Consider the following 17,067-nt stretch of genomic DNA (forward strand, 5'->3'; position numbering starts at 1 on the left):
GTTCTGTGCATATAGTCGTTCTAGGTAACTGTCACTGTCACAGCTATTACGGTATGTTCCCTGCATATCTGCCCTATGGATGGTAAAAGGATCTAGGATTATAACTATATCAACAGCTGAACAGAGGTGCGGCTTTATAAATGTGTTATAAGCACAAAGATAGACAGACAGACAGACAGATAGATAGATAGATAGATAGATAGATAGATAGATAGATAGATAGATAGATAGATAGATAGATCTGAGTATGTCAGATGCATCTGAGTTCTTGGTTGGGTATAGCAGAGCTGGGTTTGTCAAATTTATCTGGGCTCTTGGCTGGGTATAGCAGAGCTGAATTTGTCATTTGTGCTAAACTTATTAGATGAAGAAGTCTGTCAGATACTGTTGAATACTTGGCATCAGAAGAGTATTTGAGCTCCATATTTTCCATTCATAGAGCTTCCTCTTATCATAGAGCACCCCTGATGCCTCTCCAACTAGTAATTGTGAGCTATTTATATCATGGCAAAGTATGGAGTATAACATATGGTTTTCTCACCATTAGACTGACATCAGTATTCATGAATTTCTCTTTGTATCGCACCACCAAACATGCATTGGATGGCGTGTCTGGGCGTCCAAGAACCATGATACATCAGCTGTGAGCCTATGTTATACGCTGTATCATTGGAAAAGAAAAAGAAAAAAGTTTTCGTACGAAGACACAGCGAGCATTTATTCCCCCAATGCACGTTCAGTGTTATACAAATAGACTTTCATGAATACTGATGTCAGTGTAATGGAGAGAAAACCATACAGTATGTTACGCTCCATACATTCCAGTAATATAAGCGACAGTTATATTGGACTTGGTGGGGTCTTGGGGTATGTCCACACTAAGGAAATCACGTGGATAACTTGCCGCAGATTCCGCGTGCGCTCCCACTTGAAGTTTCGCCTGTCACATAGGCTCCATTGTATGCTCAGGTGGATTCCGTTATCTGCCAAAGAACTGACATATCAATTCTTTGGGCAGAAGTCGGAATCCCCCCGAGCATAGAATGGAGTCTATGGGATGGATGGAGCGCTTATTGGCCAAAGAACGGAAGAGGTGCAACAGCTAGGTAGAAACCTCTTTCTTTGTTAATAATGCAGGTCCCCAGGGACAGGGAATCCTGTGCAGGTCCTTCCAATAGCATAAGGGACAGGACCAATCATTGCTGGGCCTCGAAGGGCCCATAGCAGATACATAGGCTGCCTCTACTCCATACTTAAAGTGGTTTTCCAAGATCTGATAACAGAGTGTTAAAGAACAAAAATGCCATATAATGCATTAATTACCTGATAAATCACCTGCCCCACCAGTGCCGCCTCGGCTCTGCTCGGCTGCAGTAGTGACGTGACGGCTGCAACGATAAGCAGCATGGAGGACACAGAGCGGCAGCAGTGAAGCAGCAGGAGGATCAGATGAGTAATGGATGCATTTATTTATGGCATATTTTATGGAAAACTTTTCCCACTTTTAGTGTTGTTTTCTTTTGTGAAGTTGTTACAACTTTTATTTGTTCACTTCTAGCGGATTATTGGAGAGCTTTGTAACAACTTATATCTTCTTTGTATCATAGCCTGCCCTAACTTTGTTAGCAATCTGTGCTACAGTATCTGTTCTGTTGGATTGGAGCAGACAGGTTAGCCTATGCTTGTACCAATAAGCCTTTGGCACCCATAACGCTGTCCATGGTTCACCCATGTCCTATCCTGGACCAGTTGTGGTAGGAACTAGGCACTGCACATGAGGAACACCCCAGAGGAGCTGCCATTTTGTGGGATGTTCTGACATCTAACCATAGCAATCCGCCCTTTATCAAAGCCACTCATCTCTTTATAATCACACATTTGTTCCTGCTACTAACACATCAACATCAAGAACCGACCATTCACTTGTAGCCTAATTCCACCCCTTGACATACTCCACTGTCATAAGATAATCAATGTTATTTTCATCACCTGTCAGTGGTTTTAATGTTATGGCTGCTGGGTGCAATTACAAATAATAATTCTCCCCTAATAGTTCACATAAAGCATACGTTTGTCATCCCCTCCGCTCACATCTCCACAGTGTGAATATGATGGATGCAGATTTAGATAAGGTCACATTTGGCCATGTGTAAAGACATTGAGAGAGCGGGGAAGGTATTAGAGGGCAGTAAATCACTGGCTTCAGGCTGTAATTAATAACTCTGGAATTAAACCGTTCCTTCTATGACAGGGGAGACAATGGGTTCTTAAAGTGGACATGACACCATTATTCTGTGAAAACTGACATTTTTAATTTGAACGTACAAACATAGAATCATATGGACATCAAAATATTCATCGGCAGCCTTAAAGGAGAAATAGCACACTTAGGCTGGGTTCACACTGCGTCTTTGAAGTCCGTTTTAATGTATCTGTTTTTATATGGGTTATATGTTAAACGGACTGCAAAAAACAGTGTGAACCTGGCCCTACTATGGTGTCATGTCAGACAATGATACCATCAAGAGTCCATGTGCTGGGAGGAATACCATTAATCTACACAAATAACTTCATAGTTTCATAGGGCTCTTTTCACACCATATTTTGCAGTGTCCAGCAGGGTTACAGGGGACTCGCCAATGTACAGTATGTCTCCACCATATGCCCATGACAGATACCATTTAGTGGCATCTTTCATACATAGGGTCATAAGTTTTAAAGAAAATATATACCATATATTATATGTATTTTTACTGAATTTGGTGGAATAATGAAGAGATCTGTGCTCTTCCATCCAGCAAATAAATAAATAAATATAAAGGGGTATTCCAGCGCAGAAGAAAAATTCTTTAAAAAAAACTTGATCAGGGAGAATTTTCTGCAGGAAATGCCTGCTCAGCCAGTCACTGCTTGCCCTGCAGGAAATGCCTGCTCAGCCAGTCACTGCTTGCCCTGCAGGAAATGCCTGCTCAGCCAGTCACTGCTTGCTCTGCAGGAAATGCCTGCTTAGTCAGTCACTGCTTGCCCTGCAGGAAATGCCTGCTCAGCCAGTCACTGCTTGCCCTGCAGGAAATGCCTGCTCAGCCAGTCACTGCTTGCTCTGCAGGAAATGCCTGCTCAGCCAGTCACTGCTTGCCCTGCAGGAAATGCCTGCTCAGCCAGTCACTGCTTGCTCTGCAGGAAATGCCTGCTTAGCCAGTCACTGCTTGCTCTGCAGGAAATGCCTGCTCAGCCAGTCACTGCTTTCCCTGCAGGAAATGCCTGCTTAGCCAGTCACTGCTTGCCCTGCAGGAAATGCCTGCTCAGCCAGTCACTGCTTGCTCTGCAGGAAATGCCTGCTTAGTCAGTCACTGCTTGCCCTGCAGGAAATGCCTGCTCAGCCAGTCACTGCTTGCTCTGCAGGAAATGCCTGCTTAGTCAGTCACTGCTTGCCCTGCAGGAAATGCCTGTTCAGCCAGTCACTGCTTGCCCTGCAGGAAACGCCTACTCAGCCAGTCACTGCTTGCCCTGCAGGAAATGCCTGTTCAGCCAGTCACTGCTTGCCCTGCAGGAAATGTCTGCTCAGCCAGTCACTGCTTGCCCTGCAGGAAACACCTACTCAGCCTGTCACTGCTTGCCCTGCAGGGAATGCCTGTTCAGCCAGTCACTGCTTGCCCTGCAGGAAATGCCTGTTCAGCCAGTCACTGCTTGCCATGCAGGAAATGCCTGTTCAGCCAGTCACTGCTTGCCATGCAGGAAATGCCTGCTCAGCCAGTCACTGCTTGCCCTGCAGGAAACACCTACTCAGCCAGTCACTGCTTGCCCTGCAGGGAATGCCTGTTCAGCCAGTCACTGCTTGCCCTGCAGGAAACGCTTACTCAGCCAGTCACTGTTTGCCCTGCAGGAAACGCCTACTCAGCAAGTCACTGCTTGCCCTGCAGGACATGTCTGCTTAGCCAGTCACTGCTTGCTCTGCAGGAAAGAGCAGCTAGCAACTTGGGAAGGTGAGTATACACCCTGATTGATTTAGAATAGTGCTGGAATACCCCTTTAACATCAACCATTAGAAAACAGCCAAACAGATGCCATAAGGGCACTCTTTTACAGGCGAAGGGGTCTCTGGATACATTTACCATATACAAAAAGAGCCTGACCCCTTTAATAATGGTTCTCTCATTGGCAATCTACAAAAATATGAGGGAGGTGGGAAAGGAATCAATGAAAACAGGTGGACTGAATCCATATGCAACAGAGGGCAGGACCCATGTGAATCAAGTGGACAGGATCTATGTCCAAGAGGTGGACATATTTCATGTAGAACCAGTGGGCAGATTCCATGTGAAACAAGTGGAAAGGATCCAAGTGGAGCGGGCGGGTGGGATCTATGTGCAACAAATGTTCAGGATCCATGTGGAGCAGGTTGAAGTATAGTCAAGAAGGATTTATGTCCACCAACTGAACCAGGTTTACTAAGATTCATTTTGATATTCCTCAAGACAAATTGTAAATGTTAGATCTATTGTGAGGTCAGGATAGTAGCTCTTTCTACGTGGACAAAACAAGTGTGGAACAGATGGAAGGGATCCATGTGAAACAGGTATATAGGGTCTATGTGGAACAGACAGACAAGATCTATGTAGAACAAGGTGGAGAGGATCTGTCTGAAAGAGGTGGACAGGATCCATGTAGAACTGGTGGACAATCTACTCAGAACAGATAGACAAGATCCATGTGGAACAGATGGGCAGGGTCCATGAAGAACAAGTCGACGGGATCTCTGTGGAACATCTTGAGCATGGTGGGGAAGAGTTCAAGGAAACCAGTTGAACAGTGTAGCACAGGTGGACTTATCTGGATTCAAGTTCTGTTATTGAGCACTAGCAGCATTAATGAAACCCGACCAACTACATTTTAAAGATTCTTCATGATGTTCCTCAAGACATATTCTAAACCATAGCTTTATTTTGAGGTCAAGAAAATAGTTTCTATATTTATTAGGTAGAAAGAGCTATCACTCCATTCATTATTTCTGGACTGTTTTGTGATTTGGTCACCACGCCAGTCTAAGTAGTCCCGTTGTGCACACCACCAACACAAGCTCTATAGTGTAACTGTTCAACTCCTATAAAGTATATAATGAATCTTGGAATGATGAGCTGGAGATGCATGAAGAAGATGACGAGACAGATTTCCATATAGATTGGTTATGCATCTCTATATTCATAAATCTCCGTGTCTAGAAACTTCCCATTGTTCACATGCCAACCATGGATAATGTAAATGGACATTTCCCACTTATTTTTGATGAACTGTATTCCAAACTCTAGCCGTTGAGTTATGCTCTTCTGCCAAGATGTTTATTGATTAGATTTATTTCTGCGAAAGTTACATGGCCACAATATTGTAATTACAATTTTCACTTGAGTTGCCATCCAGCTTTCCAAGTATCCTGAAATCTTACTAGTTATGTGGTAATATGGTCCTGAAAGGGGTTTACAAAACCCATTTTCATGTACTCTACTTGTCCATTATAGTTTAATAGAGGGGAATGTTTGGTTAAGGATTCTCCTCTCTAGGTTAGAATGGGGAGCAGTAACAGTGTCACTCACTCTGGAAGACCCAGTAACAGTGTCACTTACTCTGGAAGACCCAGTAACAGTGTCGCTCTTTCTGAAAGACGCAATGAGGGGGATTTTTCATACACGGTGTAAAGTGAAACTGGCTCCGTTGCCCCTAACAACCAATCAGATTCCAATCAGATACCTTTCATTCCTCACAGACTCTTTGGAAAATGAAAGGTGGAATCTGATTGGTTGCTAGGGGCAACTGAGCCAGTTTCTCTTTACACCATGTTTGATACATCTCCCCCAATATGTGTGCTTAACCATACTTATGGCCCTATTCCACGGGCTGTCTAGAGTAGCAAACGAGCGCTCTCAGCTCCTTGTTCTCCGCTGGCTGCCGCCGCAGCAGCAGCAAGCGGATGGGTGCGGGAGGGGCGGCGGGGAGGATGCCCGGGTGATCGCTGATCGTCCGGGCAGCCCATAGGATACAGCAGCGTCTGCTGCCGATGCTCCAATTCAACGGAGCGACAGCAGCAGATCGTTGCTGTATCAGTCGCTTATTTTTCAACATGTTGAAAAACAAGCGGCTGCAATGATCAGCCGACACGAAGGATGTTGGCTGATAGTTGCACTCTATTCCACGGGACGATTATCGTCCGTAGCGGCCGATATCGGCCGAATACAGACGATAATCGTTCCGTGGAATAGGGTCTTTACTATGCTTACCATACTCAGGTATCACATTATTTAAAGAGGAACCATCAGTAGATTGGTGCCATTCCTGTGCCGTTTTAAGGTAGTCTTCTGTACGGTAAGGGCTTTCGGAGCACTGCCCCACCAACAGAGCATCGATCTGCTCCAGCTGGCCCGCCCCTACTAATGATTATCAATGGAATGGGCTGGATGTGGTGGGCCAGATCAGCGTTCTGGGGGTTGGGCAGTGCTCCAAATGGCCTTACCATACAAAGTATTTAATTTCCCCTGTGGAGGTGCTACAAGAAACACTGTCAGAGTACAGGGGGGGGGGGATACTTTTTGATCAGCTTGTTGTCAAGAGGTCCTTCTGATAACTAGAAAATGTCCAAAGTAAAGAACTCCTGTAAAGAAGAAGTCATTTACAAATCTATATAACTTTCTGACAGCTGTTGAGTTAAAAAAAAAAAAAAAATTCAGGAGTACTCTTTTAATCCAGTAATGCTGCATAACTAGGGGCAGACCAGCCAGCTGCTAAGATATGTGGAGCCCCAGAGTTAGTAATCTCACAGCCCCCATAGGGTCATGTAAACTTTAACAAAGCTCTATAATTGAATGGGTCCAGCACGAAAAGAATAAGAATAAAAAAAATCTGGAATAAACAACAGGAAAAAAAAACTATGTTAGCTATTTGAAAAAATACATAGAGAAGTATAATAAATTTCCCACGCTTACTGAAGATAAAATGACCAGGAGATATACTGTATGTACTGAAGTTTATAGTATATTGAAAACATATTTTGCATGAACTGGATGCTATGGAATTTCAGATACTTGTCAGACAAATGAAATCTGAATAAGCACATGTTCCATTTAATTAGATGCCTGATTTTTTGAGATTATGAAACATGAAAAAAATAGGTAACATGTACAGTTCATAGTGGGGTTAACATACACCAGTCAGCAATAACATTAAAACCACCTACCTTATATTTGTAGGTGGACTGGATCTGTAACAATGTTCAGGTAGGTAATACATTTCAAAATATCATCCTCATGAATGGTAGGACCTAAGGTTTAGGTATTATACTATACCCATTGGCTTCCTGGAGTTCACCCTGATGCCATCTCTGATACAGGTAAGCCACGAAAATGCATCTGGCTGTCCACATGACCATGGTCCAGTTCTAATATCCATGTGCATACTGTGGGCACATTCAGCAGTGGACACGGGTCAGTCTCAGCTTTTTGACTGGTCTAGGGTCATACAGCTCCATACACAGCAAACTGCAATGTTCTGTGTATTCTGACTCCTTTCTATAATACCCAGCAATGACTAGAGATGAGTCCATCTGAACCCGATCGTTCGGCATTTTAATGCGGTGGCTGCTGAACTTGGATAAAGCTCTAAGGTTGTCTGGAAAACATTGATACAGCCAATGACTATATCCATGATTTCCACATAGCCTTAGGGCTTTATCCAACTTCAGCAGCCACCGCTAATCAAATGCCGAAAGTTCGGGTTCGGATGGACTCGAACCCGAATCCGGTTCTCTCATCTCTAGCAGTGACCTTTTCTGCAATTTGTGCTACAATAGCTCTTGTGTTGGATCAGTAGGCCCTCTGTGGAATCAGTAGCCCCTCTGTGGAATCAGTAGCCCCTCTGTGGGATCAGTAGCTCTTCTGTGGGATCAGTAGCTTTTCTGTGGGATCAGTTTAGCCTCTGATCAGTAGCTCCTCTGTGGGATCAGTAGCTCCTCTGTGGCATCTGTAGTGCTTCTGTGGGATCAGCGCCTCTTCTGTGGGATGAGTTTAGTCTTTCATCAGTAGCTCCTATGTGGCATCTGTAGCGCTTCTGTGGGATCAGCTTAGTCTTTGCTCACTGAGGCTAGGACGCCCTTGACCCTGTCATTGATTTATCAGCTCTTTTTCCTTGAATCACTTTCCATTACCTAAAGTCCGGTCTCTGCACAGATCATCCCGGCCGGTACTTAAGTACCGGACGGATGATCTTTCCGGCCGCAGTGTTCTGATGCAGGCACATCAGCACGCGCCCACATCAGAACTACCTATAGGACACAATCAAGCAAGCGACCGGAGACGCTTGCTTCATTGTGTGAACTGACAGGTTTTTCTGCGACCGCAATTCTCTGAATTGCGGCCACAGAAAACTGACAAGTCAGTTATTTGCAGGTCCGCATGGGATCCCGGCCGGAGCGTATACTATGTATATACGCTCCGGCTGGGATCCCATAGCAGATAAGGCAATGTTCCGATGGCAACAACGGCTGTACTTTTACGTAGTGTGAACATAGCCACAATGTGGAATCCATGTTGCCTGTTTGTAAATTAGCCCCATGGTATTGTTAGAAACATGCTAATAAAAGTGCCAATAAAGGAGTGTTAACGCCTTGTATCCTGTTCCTGACAGACAAGAAATTAACAGAGTTTGTCTATGTTCACACATAGTATTTCTGTCAGTCTTTTGGTCAGTCTATTTTCAACCAAAACCAGGAGTGGGTTGAAAACACAGAAACTGCAAATCTTTTTGTGGTAATCAGCCAGTTACTGTGATGTTGTTTGTCATGACGCCAGTACTGTAGCAGAACTGTGTGATGTTGGTACCTGTTTTGTGGCCGGTTTATGTCCCCAAATGGTCGGTAACCTACAGGCTTCTTGAGGGTCTTTTGAGCTCATGTCACGGTAACCTGGAGTGGTAGTAGACCCACCCAGGATGTTGGTACCGCCACCCACAGAGAAGGGGAAAAATAACCCAAGGTAGATGGTGGTGTATGTGTGGGTGCAGGTGCAAACAGAGGAAGCAGATTCCTGTGCATTTTGTATAAAAATAGAACAGTTTACTGAATGAGATGCAAATCTGATAAACTTGGTTGCTGACAATAGAGTAGACTTGGTGCTTTTTTAGGAACAGGTGCTTGGTAGAAGTAAGTGCTTTTGTAGAGGTAGAGTGAAGAGGAGAGGAGTTGACAGAGGAGCTCTGCCCAATGTAGATCCTGTACTCAACCGGAACTGAAGTATATATATGGAGGTAGATAAGTGATACTCTTACTCACGTTTAGACTAAGTCTGAATACCTTCTGCCCCCTAGTACCGTCCCGTCCTAGGTGGGTAGCACGAGCCCCAGTCATCGGTTGTATTGGTGTAGCAGACTTCCAAGGTTACCTGGTTGTCTTGCACTGCGCAGTGGGATACATAGACCTTTACTTTTGGTAGATTTGTCCTACCCGTATCGTACTACTCTCGTATCAGGAGTTTGCCCTGCACTTTTTTGAGAGGTTCCTGGCATGGTCTAGAATGATCTTAGGTGAAACCTATGTGCTGCAGGAACATTTTTAAGCCCATCGCTCAAAATAAATGTGCTTTTTTTTTAACCAAAACCAACTATTCAAATCTTTCCCCTATAATTTTGCCCTGTCACTCCAACTCCTGGTTTGGTTGAAATAATACTGACCAAAAGACTGACAGAAATACTATGTGTGAACATAGCCTTCTGTTATGACTTTAGATTTAACAGGTTCATTCCGTGCATAGCAATAATAGGAAACTCATTATGATTCTACTTATTCCACTGTTACCTATGGACAAACCCTGTTCATTCCATGTCTATCAAGTGCAGGATATTGCATAGACATCTGGTTATATGGAACTTATGTTCATTCCACTTTGAACTTCACAAATAACCTGTTCATTTCAGGTCCAGCTGGCACAGGAAAACTTCTAGGCATCTGTTATATGGCATATGTGTTTATTCCACCGTAAACTGCATTTATACCACGTTTGCTCAATGTCTAAAAAGCCTTAAATCCCATACATAGCTTTGTTTATGGAATATTCATTCTTTCCACTATAAACTGTACATGTTTCCATGTCTAAAGCACATAGAATTCAGTATGTATCTGTTTATATGGAATCATACCAATATCAACGACCCATGAGACTATGTTCAAACATAGTATTTCTGTCAGTCTTTTTTTAACCAAAATCAGGATGGAAATGTGGTGTCCCACCACGGGTGTTGTATATGCACCCCAGTAAGTGGTTCACTCTGGTTAAAGTGGGAGATGAGGAATTCTATTTTCCCCAGTAGGTGTCACCACTGTCTCTGTCCTGTGTGCACAGTTGTAGAGCCAAAGGATTAACTGTTTATCAACTGTCAGCATACATCAACTGTCATGTGATGTATGCTGACCAGTTACAGGTGCTCTTTCTCTCTATCTTATACTCTTCTTGTTTTCTCTTACCCACACTCAGCCCCACCATTCACAGAAGGATTTAGGTATAGCCCCTGTAGGAGGAGTTAACCTGGGGGAGGAAGTGAGTCAGTCTTTACTTTAGTTTTAAGTGAGAGAGGACACAAAACACAAAACAGTTCTTTCAGAAGCTAAGCCAGGGCCTGGCTCCTGCCAGGACGAGAAACAGATGCAGAGAGGGATTTTCTATATACAAGCCACAAGTTATAAAAGTTATACAGTGTTAAATTCAAAGTAGAGGAGAGAAGCCACAAAGACTCACTTTGGTTAAACAAAGACTGATGGAAATACTATTTGTGAACATAGCATTACATGGGTTGTCCAAGATTATAAAAGCATAGCTTCTCTCTTCCAGAAACAGTGGCTCAGTTCCATTAAAGCAAATGGAGAAAAGTTGTAATACCACTCACAACATGTGTGGTGCTGTTACTGGGAAAAAAAAAAAAACAGTTATGTTTTTCTAATCCTCTTGAACCTTGTCCATTCTGTGTCTCGCAAGCACAGGCAAAACATTACAATGATTGCTCAAGTTCAGGTTTTCACTGCAGTTTTTTTTAAGCGGGAACTAGAAATTCTTTTTAAAAAGGTAAAACATATTCCTTTGTGTACATCTCTCCCATTTATGATCCATTCTTGGCTTCAGCTTCTAAAACAGCATTAAAAAAACCGGAATGTGGGAACCCCCACTAATGCCAATCTTTATTTTCTGCTGTCAGTAATCATGTTCATTCTCTTTGTTCATTCATGCTTTCAGTATGTCCCATTAACCAGCCCTGCAGTGTGAGCTATGTGACCACCTCTAGTCTCTGTATGCCACTATACCTGGAATCAACATATGTTTGCCATTTATGCACCAACTACCCAGGGGACCATAGTGGTATAGGTCGAATACACATTTCTCTTAATATTTTCCCCTTTATAAATATAACATTCTGTGTACTAAGATGTCAGCTAGGCCGTATAGTGATTGACTATATCCTTGTATCAATATATATAGGCTGTGACTGCCCTTTAAATATACAGTAGCTTGCAGCACGGGAGCCTAGGAGCGTTCTCTGGAGTTTGCAGTATTAGTGAGATGCGCTAGTCAGGCCAAGATTCCCTGTAATACTTTCTGCTTTTACGCCAATTACACTCATTTGCTGCTGGGGTGAAAGTTTAGCAGACAACTATATAAATATATATAAAGGTACAGACTGGAAACACAGGAGAGTGACCATTTAACATTTCCAGTACACAGCACTGCCTGCTGGGCTCCAGTCATATGCATGAGGAGTCTGATCTACAGGAGCTCACGTGCATGAAATAATCGGAAACGATGGAGACGAGACTTATTAGAAGGATATCATTAAATGGTGAATAGTAGATTGAAACAGTATACAGATAGATAGATAGATAGATAGATAGATAGATAGATAGATAGATAGGGCTAGCATCAGCGTCAGGACCCAGTGGTTAAGAGCGGTTTAGGACTGGGGTGCCTTGGCCTTTTTACCTCATCAGGATGCAGCAAGATCACCACAAATTCCCCATGATTTGCTGTGGGAATTCACTGTGGGTTTTTGACAAAATTTTGTACAAGTCCCAGAATATGCCAGACTTGGCATATTGTCTTGGCAATATTTAGGGACTAGATAGATAGATAGATAGATAGATAGATAGATAGATAGATAGATAGATAGATAATACAAAGATTATATATATGAGATAGATAGATAGATAGATAGGAGATAGATAGATAGATAGATAATACAAAGATTATATATATGAGATAGATAGATAGATAGATAGATAGATAGATAGATAGATAGATAGATAGATAGATAGGAGATAGATAGAAAGATAGATAGATAGATAGATAGATAGATAGATAGATAATACAAAGATTATATATATGAGATAGATAGATAGATAGATAGATAATACAAAGATTATATATATGAGATAGATAGATAGATAGATAGATAGATAGATAGATAGGAGATAGATAGATAGATAGATAGATAGATAGATAGATAGATAGATAGATAGATAATACAAAGATTATATATATGAGATAGATAGATAGATAGATAGATAGATAGATAGATAGATAGATAGATAGATAGATAGATAATAAAAAGATTATATATATGAGATAGATAGATAGATAATACAAAGATTATATATATGAGATAGATAGATAGATAGATAGATAATACAAAGATTATATATATGAGATAGATAGATAGATAGATAGATAGATAGATAATAAAAAGATTATATATATGAGATAGATAGATAGATAGATAGATAGATAGATAGATAGATAGATAGATAGATAATACAAAGATTATATATATGAGATAGATAGATAGATAGATAGATAGATAGATAATACAAAGATTATATATATGAGATAGATAGATAGATAGATAGATAGATAGATAATACAAAGATTATATATATGAGATAGATAGATAGATAGATAGATAGATAGATAGATAGATAGATAGATAGATAGATAGATAGATAGATAATACAAAGATTATATATATGAGATAGATAGATAGATAGATAGATAGATAATACATAGATTATATATGAGCTAGATAGATAGAATATTCTAGGTTTGATTACAAGGTTGGATACAAATATGAATTCCCAGTCTAGAGCAGCTATCCAGAGCTATCTTGACATTACATCTGTGCTGTATATGTTGCTGTATCCTATAGATTGATAATTGCAGTATATATAACCACACACGTTATTACAGCTCGCTGTGTGTGAAGGGAGTAGATATATTTTCCTCCCTGGAGATGGGGACACCAGCGCACAGACCTCCAGTATTTTCCGCTCCGCACAGTTTGAATTATTTTCCAATCCCCGTCCATATGCTGCTACTGTTCCCCCTCACTGCCGAGTCACAAAGCCTCTCTAGAACATTTCATGCTGTTTTCTATGGGCGCAGACATGTAATAAGAAATGTTTAACCTCTCAGCTGCTAGACTGAGGCCATGGCAGAACAGATACAGTCATGTTATTTTCACAGCTCCTCCATACTGTAGAGCTCCCCTGAGCTGCAGCCCCCCTCCCCCCTTCCCATGCCTCACATTAACCCTTATCTAATAGCAATCTGTACAGTTATTTTCCACCCCAGTAGATCTTGGATTGGAATCCAGCGTTAATTGAGCGAGTACAACAATCCGCTGAAGCCAGCAGAAGTAATTAAGAGGGATCCAGAAATGAGTTTTTTTTTTCCTAATATCAGCTGTGATTAAGGATAAATGAGCTGGTCATACTCTATACTATTCTATAATCAAGCACATAGGATGTTCTGGATTACCGGAGTAAATCCCGTTCAATACAGAATAATATATATTACTAATCCTGTACAATCGCCCTAATAAACTTGAATGCACTAACATGTGCTGTGGTGTAGTACATTACACATGTAGCAGAGCTGAAATGGTCATTTAACTGTGCTCCTGTAAAATGTTATAATTGACCAGTTGGGGTATTGCAGTAGGCCAACGCAAAGAAAGAAATTGATGCAGTTATTTCAAATTGAACTATCCTAGCACAACATCAGCTCTACTATGTCAGGTATATGACAAACTCAGCTCTGCATTGCCCCAAAGAGCCTATCCTACTACATAAGACAAGATCAGCTCTACTATGTCTCACAACCCTGATCTGCCAGGTATCACAAGCTCACCCCTAATATATCCAACACAACCCCTGCTACTACAACATATGAAACTCATTACTATTATCACATCCTATACACATATTCTGTTATGCTACATCTGAAAAATGATCACCTTTAATGTCCAACATACTGCATATAACAAACTCAGCTCGGCTAGGATTAAAAAAAAAAAAAAGTCTGTGGTGGAGATACAACTATAATGGGAATCCAGTCAGAATGGTCTGATCTGCCATAGTTACAGGTAATCACATTGGTCTCTACTGATTTTTAGAATTAAGGGCTGTACTCAGTAGTTATACCCCTTTGGCACTGCTCAGAGATTTCTGATTTCCTATTTAACATAGCAATGACTGTCCGCTTAGATTTTTGGTAAATCTTTGAGCAGTGCCAAAGGGATCCCGCTCTAGATCCCATATATTCTGGAAGTTAGTCGTGTTCCGAGATCACACAATTCACCAATGTCATCTTCTCACATGTATCTACCACAGATAATTTTTTCTAAATTTCCTATTTTTCCAGCCCAGTCACAATAATAGTGGTAGGAGGGGACACTGTATATTGTGTTATTACAATGCAATATCATGGGGTCATACACATTTCTATACCCAAGTTATTTGTTGCTGTCCTGAACAATAATGAGAATAATATATCAAGCTATATGATAGACCTTTATAGTCCTAAGGGCACAAGACTCCACATACTGGACCTTTATTCAGTGGCCCATTGGATTTGGTCACTACTTCTGTGTATCACATGTCAGAACTACACATAATATAGGCTTTAATACAATGTCCAGAATCTTGAAGACTACATGTTCAACCCTTTCCCCATGCTGTGTACCTTCATACAGTACCTTAGATAGTAAAACCTGATTCATCATTGCCTCCGTCACCAGTATATGATACAACCCCTACTACAGTAAATCTAGATGCAATGCTTCACATACTGGACCTGAATTTGGAGACATACACAATGGACCATGGTACAATATTTGTCAAAGCCCTGTGTACTTTAGACACTCATCGAGTCTCCTACATAATGGACCATTATACCCAAGACAGAGGACCTGACTGTCTATATGATAGATCTTAAGTCAATGCTCCTCAAAGAACAGACCAATACCCCGCACTAAGGACCCACCATAAATACAGCACCTTGTAGACGAAACCTTGATGACTTCATGGTGGACCCTGATCTGGTGCCCAACATAATGGACTTTGTTCTAATTCTTGGCACCCTGTTGCTAGGTGTAATGCCCTACACTGACAACACTCCACAAATATCTGCCCGATGTCCAGCACAATGGATATTCACCAAGTACCCCAACAACCCTGAACCCCACACCTGTACCACACACCCCGCATACACGAGAACCTTTTCTTTCTCTTTTTCGACTCTCTGAACACTTGACGCATATCTTCATGTCTAAAGAAATTCTTACCTGCATGATACCGTGATCTCGATCTTAGTGGCTGGCACGCTGGTGTGTACAGGGTCAAAGTCTCCAATAGAAGCCATTCTCCTGGAGTCTGCAGGTCCACCTGCTGCTAGAGAGTGTCTATGTCCTGCGGTGATCTTCAGCTACACTTGCACTTGACTCAAAGCTGTGGGGCTGTCATCAAGAGCTCAAGCACAGGTCCAGGACAACAGTCCATGAAAACTGCAACAGAACAAGACACAACACATAGAAAACTCCTTGCGACTTTCTGGGTGGAAGAAGTCTGAGATGGTTTTTGAGACACTCGGTGGGACTGCCATCCTTTCTAATCCCCAGGTGGCAGGATTTCTAGAGTAACGTCCTGCTTTATCAAAGTCATTCCATATCTGTGTCACTGAAGCCTATTAACCCTAGCAGAGAAGTAGGACACATTTAATATTTTGGAGTCACCTATGTTTATCAGGGGATTACACCCCCCGCACCACCTCCTAATCAATACCCATCCCCCTATGGGTGCTGTCCATTGGGTATGGGTGCCCACTCACTTACACTGTAATACTAGCATTTTTCATGTGTGCTTGAAAAACTGCTGGTGTAAGACCAATGCCATAGTGGGATTAAACCACCACAGATGTATCAGGGAATTAAATTCTATCTGAAAACACCAGAGCTTTTCCCTCTGCTACATCTGTTGCTGTTTCCCCCCCCAGTTCTCAGTCACCATCACAGACCCAGTGCACAATAGTCAATATATGGTCAATGAGGAAACAACAAAGTTTCTAAGCTGCACCAGAGAATATCAGGGAGAAGCTCAAAGTCCCCAGTAATAACCTAGGAGGGGCAGAGGATGCTAGAAAATACATTAAAGTTCTCTTTACCTGTGAAGTTGTAGGGGGAGGCAGTTGGTGGCTGGATCCCTGCTGGAGACCCCCCTAGGCATATGGTCCTCACTCAGCGCTCTCATATACATGCCATTATCCCAAGCTTGTGCAAAAAATATAGAGGATTGGAGAAATGAACCTGTATCGCTGAATATTGTACACAAAATCCCTCAATGGATGAGAAGAGTGGCTTGTGATGTCAATAGGACACCTAGTGGCCTAGTGCGGCATGGCAGTCATTCTTCCATGGTCATGCTTGCTTCACACATTTTAAGCTTTGAATGCTGGATATGACTATGAGGTTTGCTGCTTGGGTTTTAGCTGCTGCTTAGAAATATGATGACATTGTAATTTACCTAAGCTTTGGATTTACTTTAATTCATACATATAACAACGCTTGTAAATCACTATTCATGTGGTTAAAGATCAATTACTAAAAAAAAGACCATATTGGGGAATTGTCATTTATGCAATTTGTTAATATATAAAGATACAGTAGCTGTTTGTGCAGTAACTGCCAGACGTGCTTGTATTAGAAGGTATATACATA

The 17,067-nt window shown here is 41.8% G+C and overlaps 1 protein-coding gene across 3 annotated transcripts in view; it reads right to left on the minus strand.

Moving 5' to 3' along the window:
- CPNE9 (copine family member 9) overlaps window positions 1–15,796 on the minus strand; it is a 202,229-nt gene extending 186,433 nt beyond the window's left edge. For all 3 annotated transcript variants that reach the window (XM_069968753.1, XM_069968758.1, XM_069968757.1), the window contains exon 1: window positions 15,640–15,796. In XM_069968753.1, coding sequence (XP_069824854.1) covers window positions 15,640–15,716 — 77 coding nt within the window. In that variant the 5' untranslated portion in view covers window positions 15,717–15,796. The remainder of the gene's footprint in view (window positions 1–15,639) is intronic.
- Between the last annotated feature and the right edge of the window lie 1,271 nt (window positions 15,797–17,067).

The sequence above is a fragment of the Dendropsophus ebraccatus genome, chromosome 4 (genome assembly GCF_027789765.1).
Source record: "Dendropsophus ebraccatus isolate aDenEbr1 chromosome 4, aDenEbr1.pat, whole genome shotgun sequence".
In the NCBI taxonomy this organism is placed as follows: Eukaryota; Metazoa; Chordata; class Amphibia; order Anura; family Hylidae; genus Dendropsophus; species Dendropsophus ebraccatus.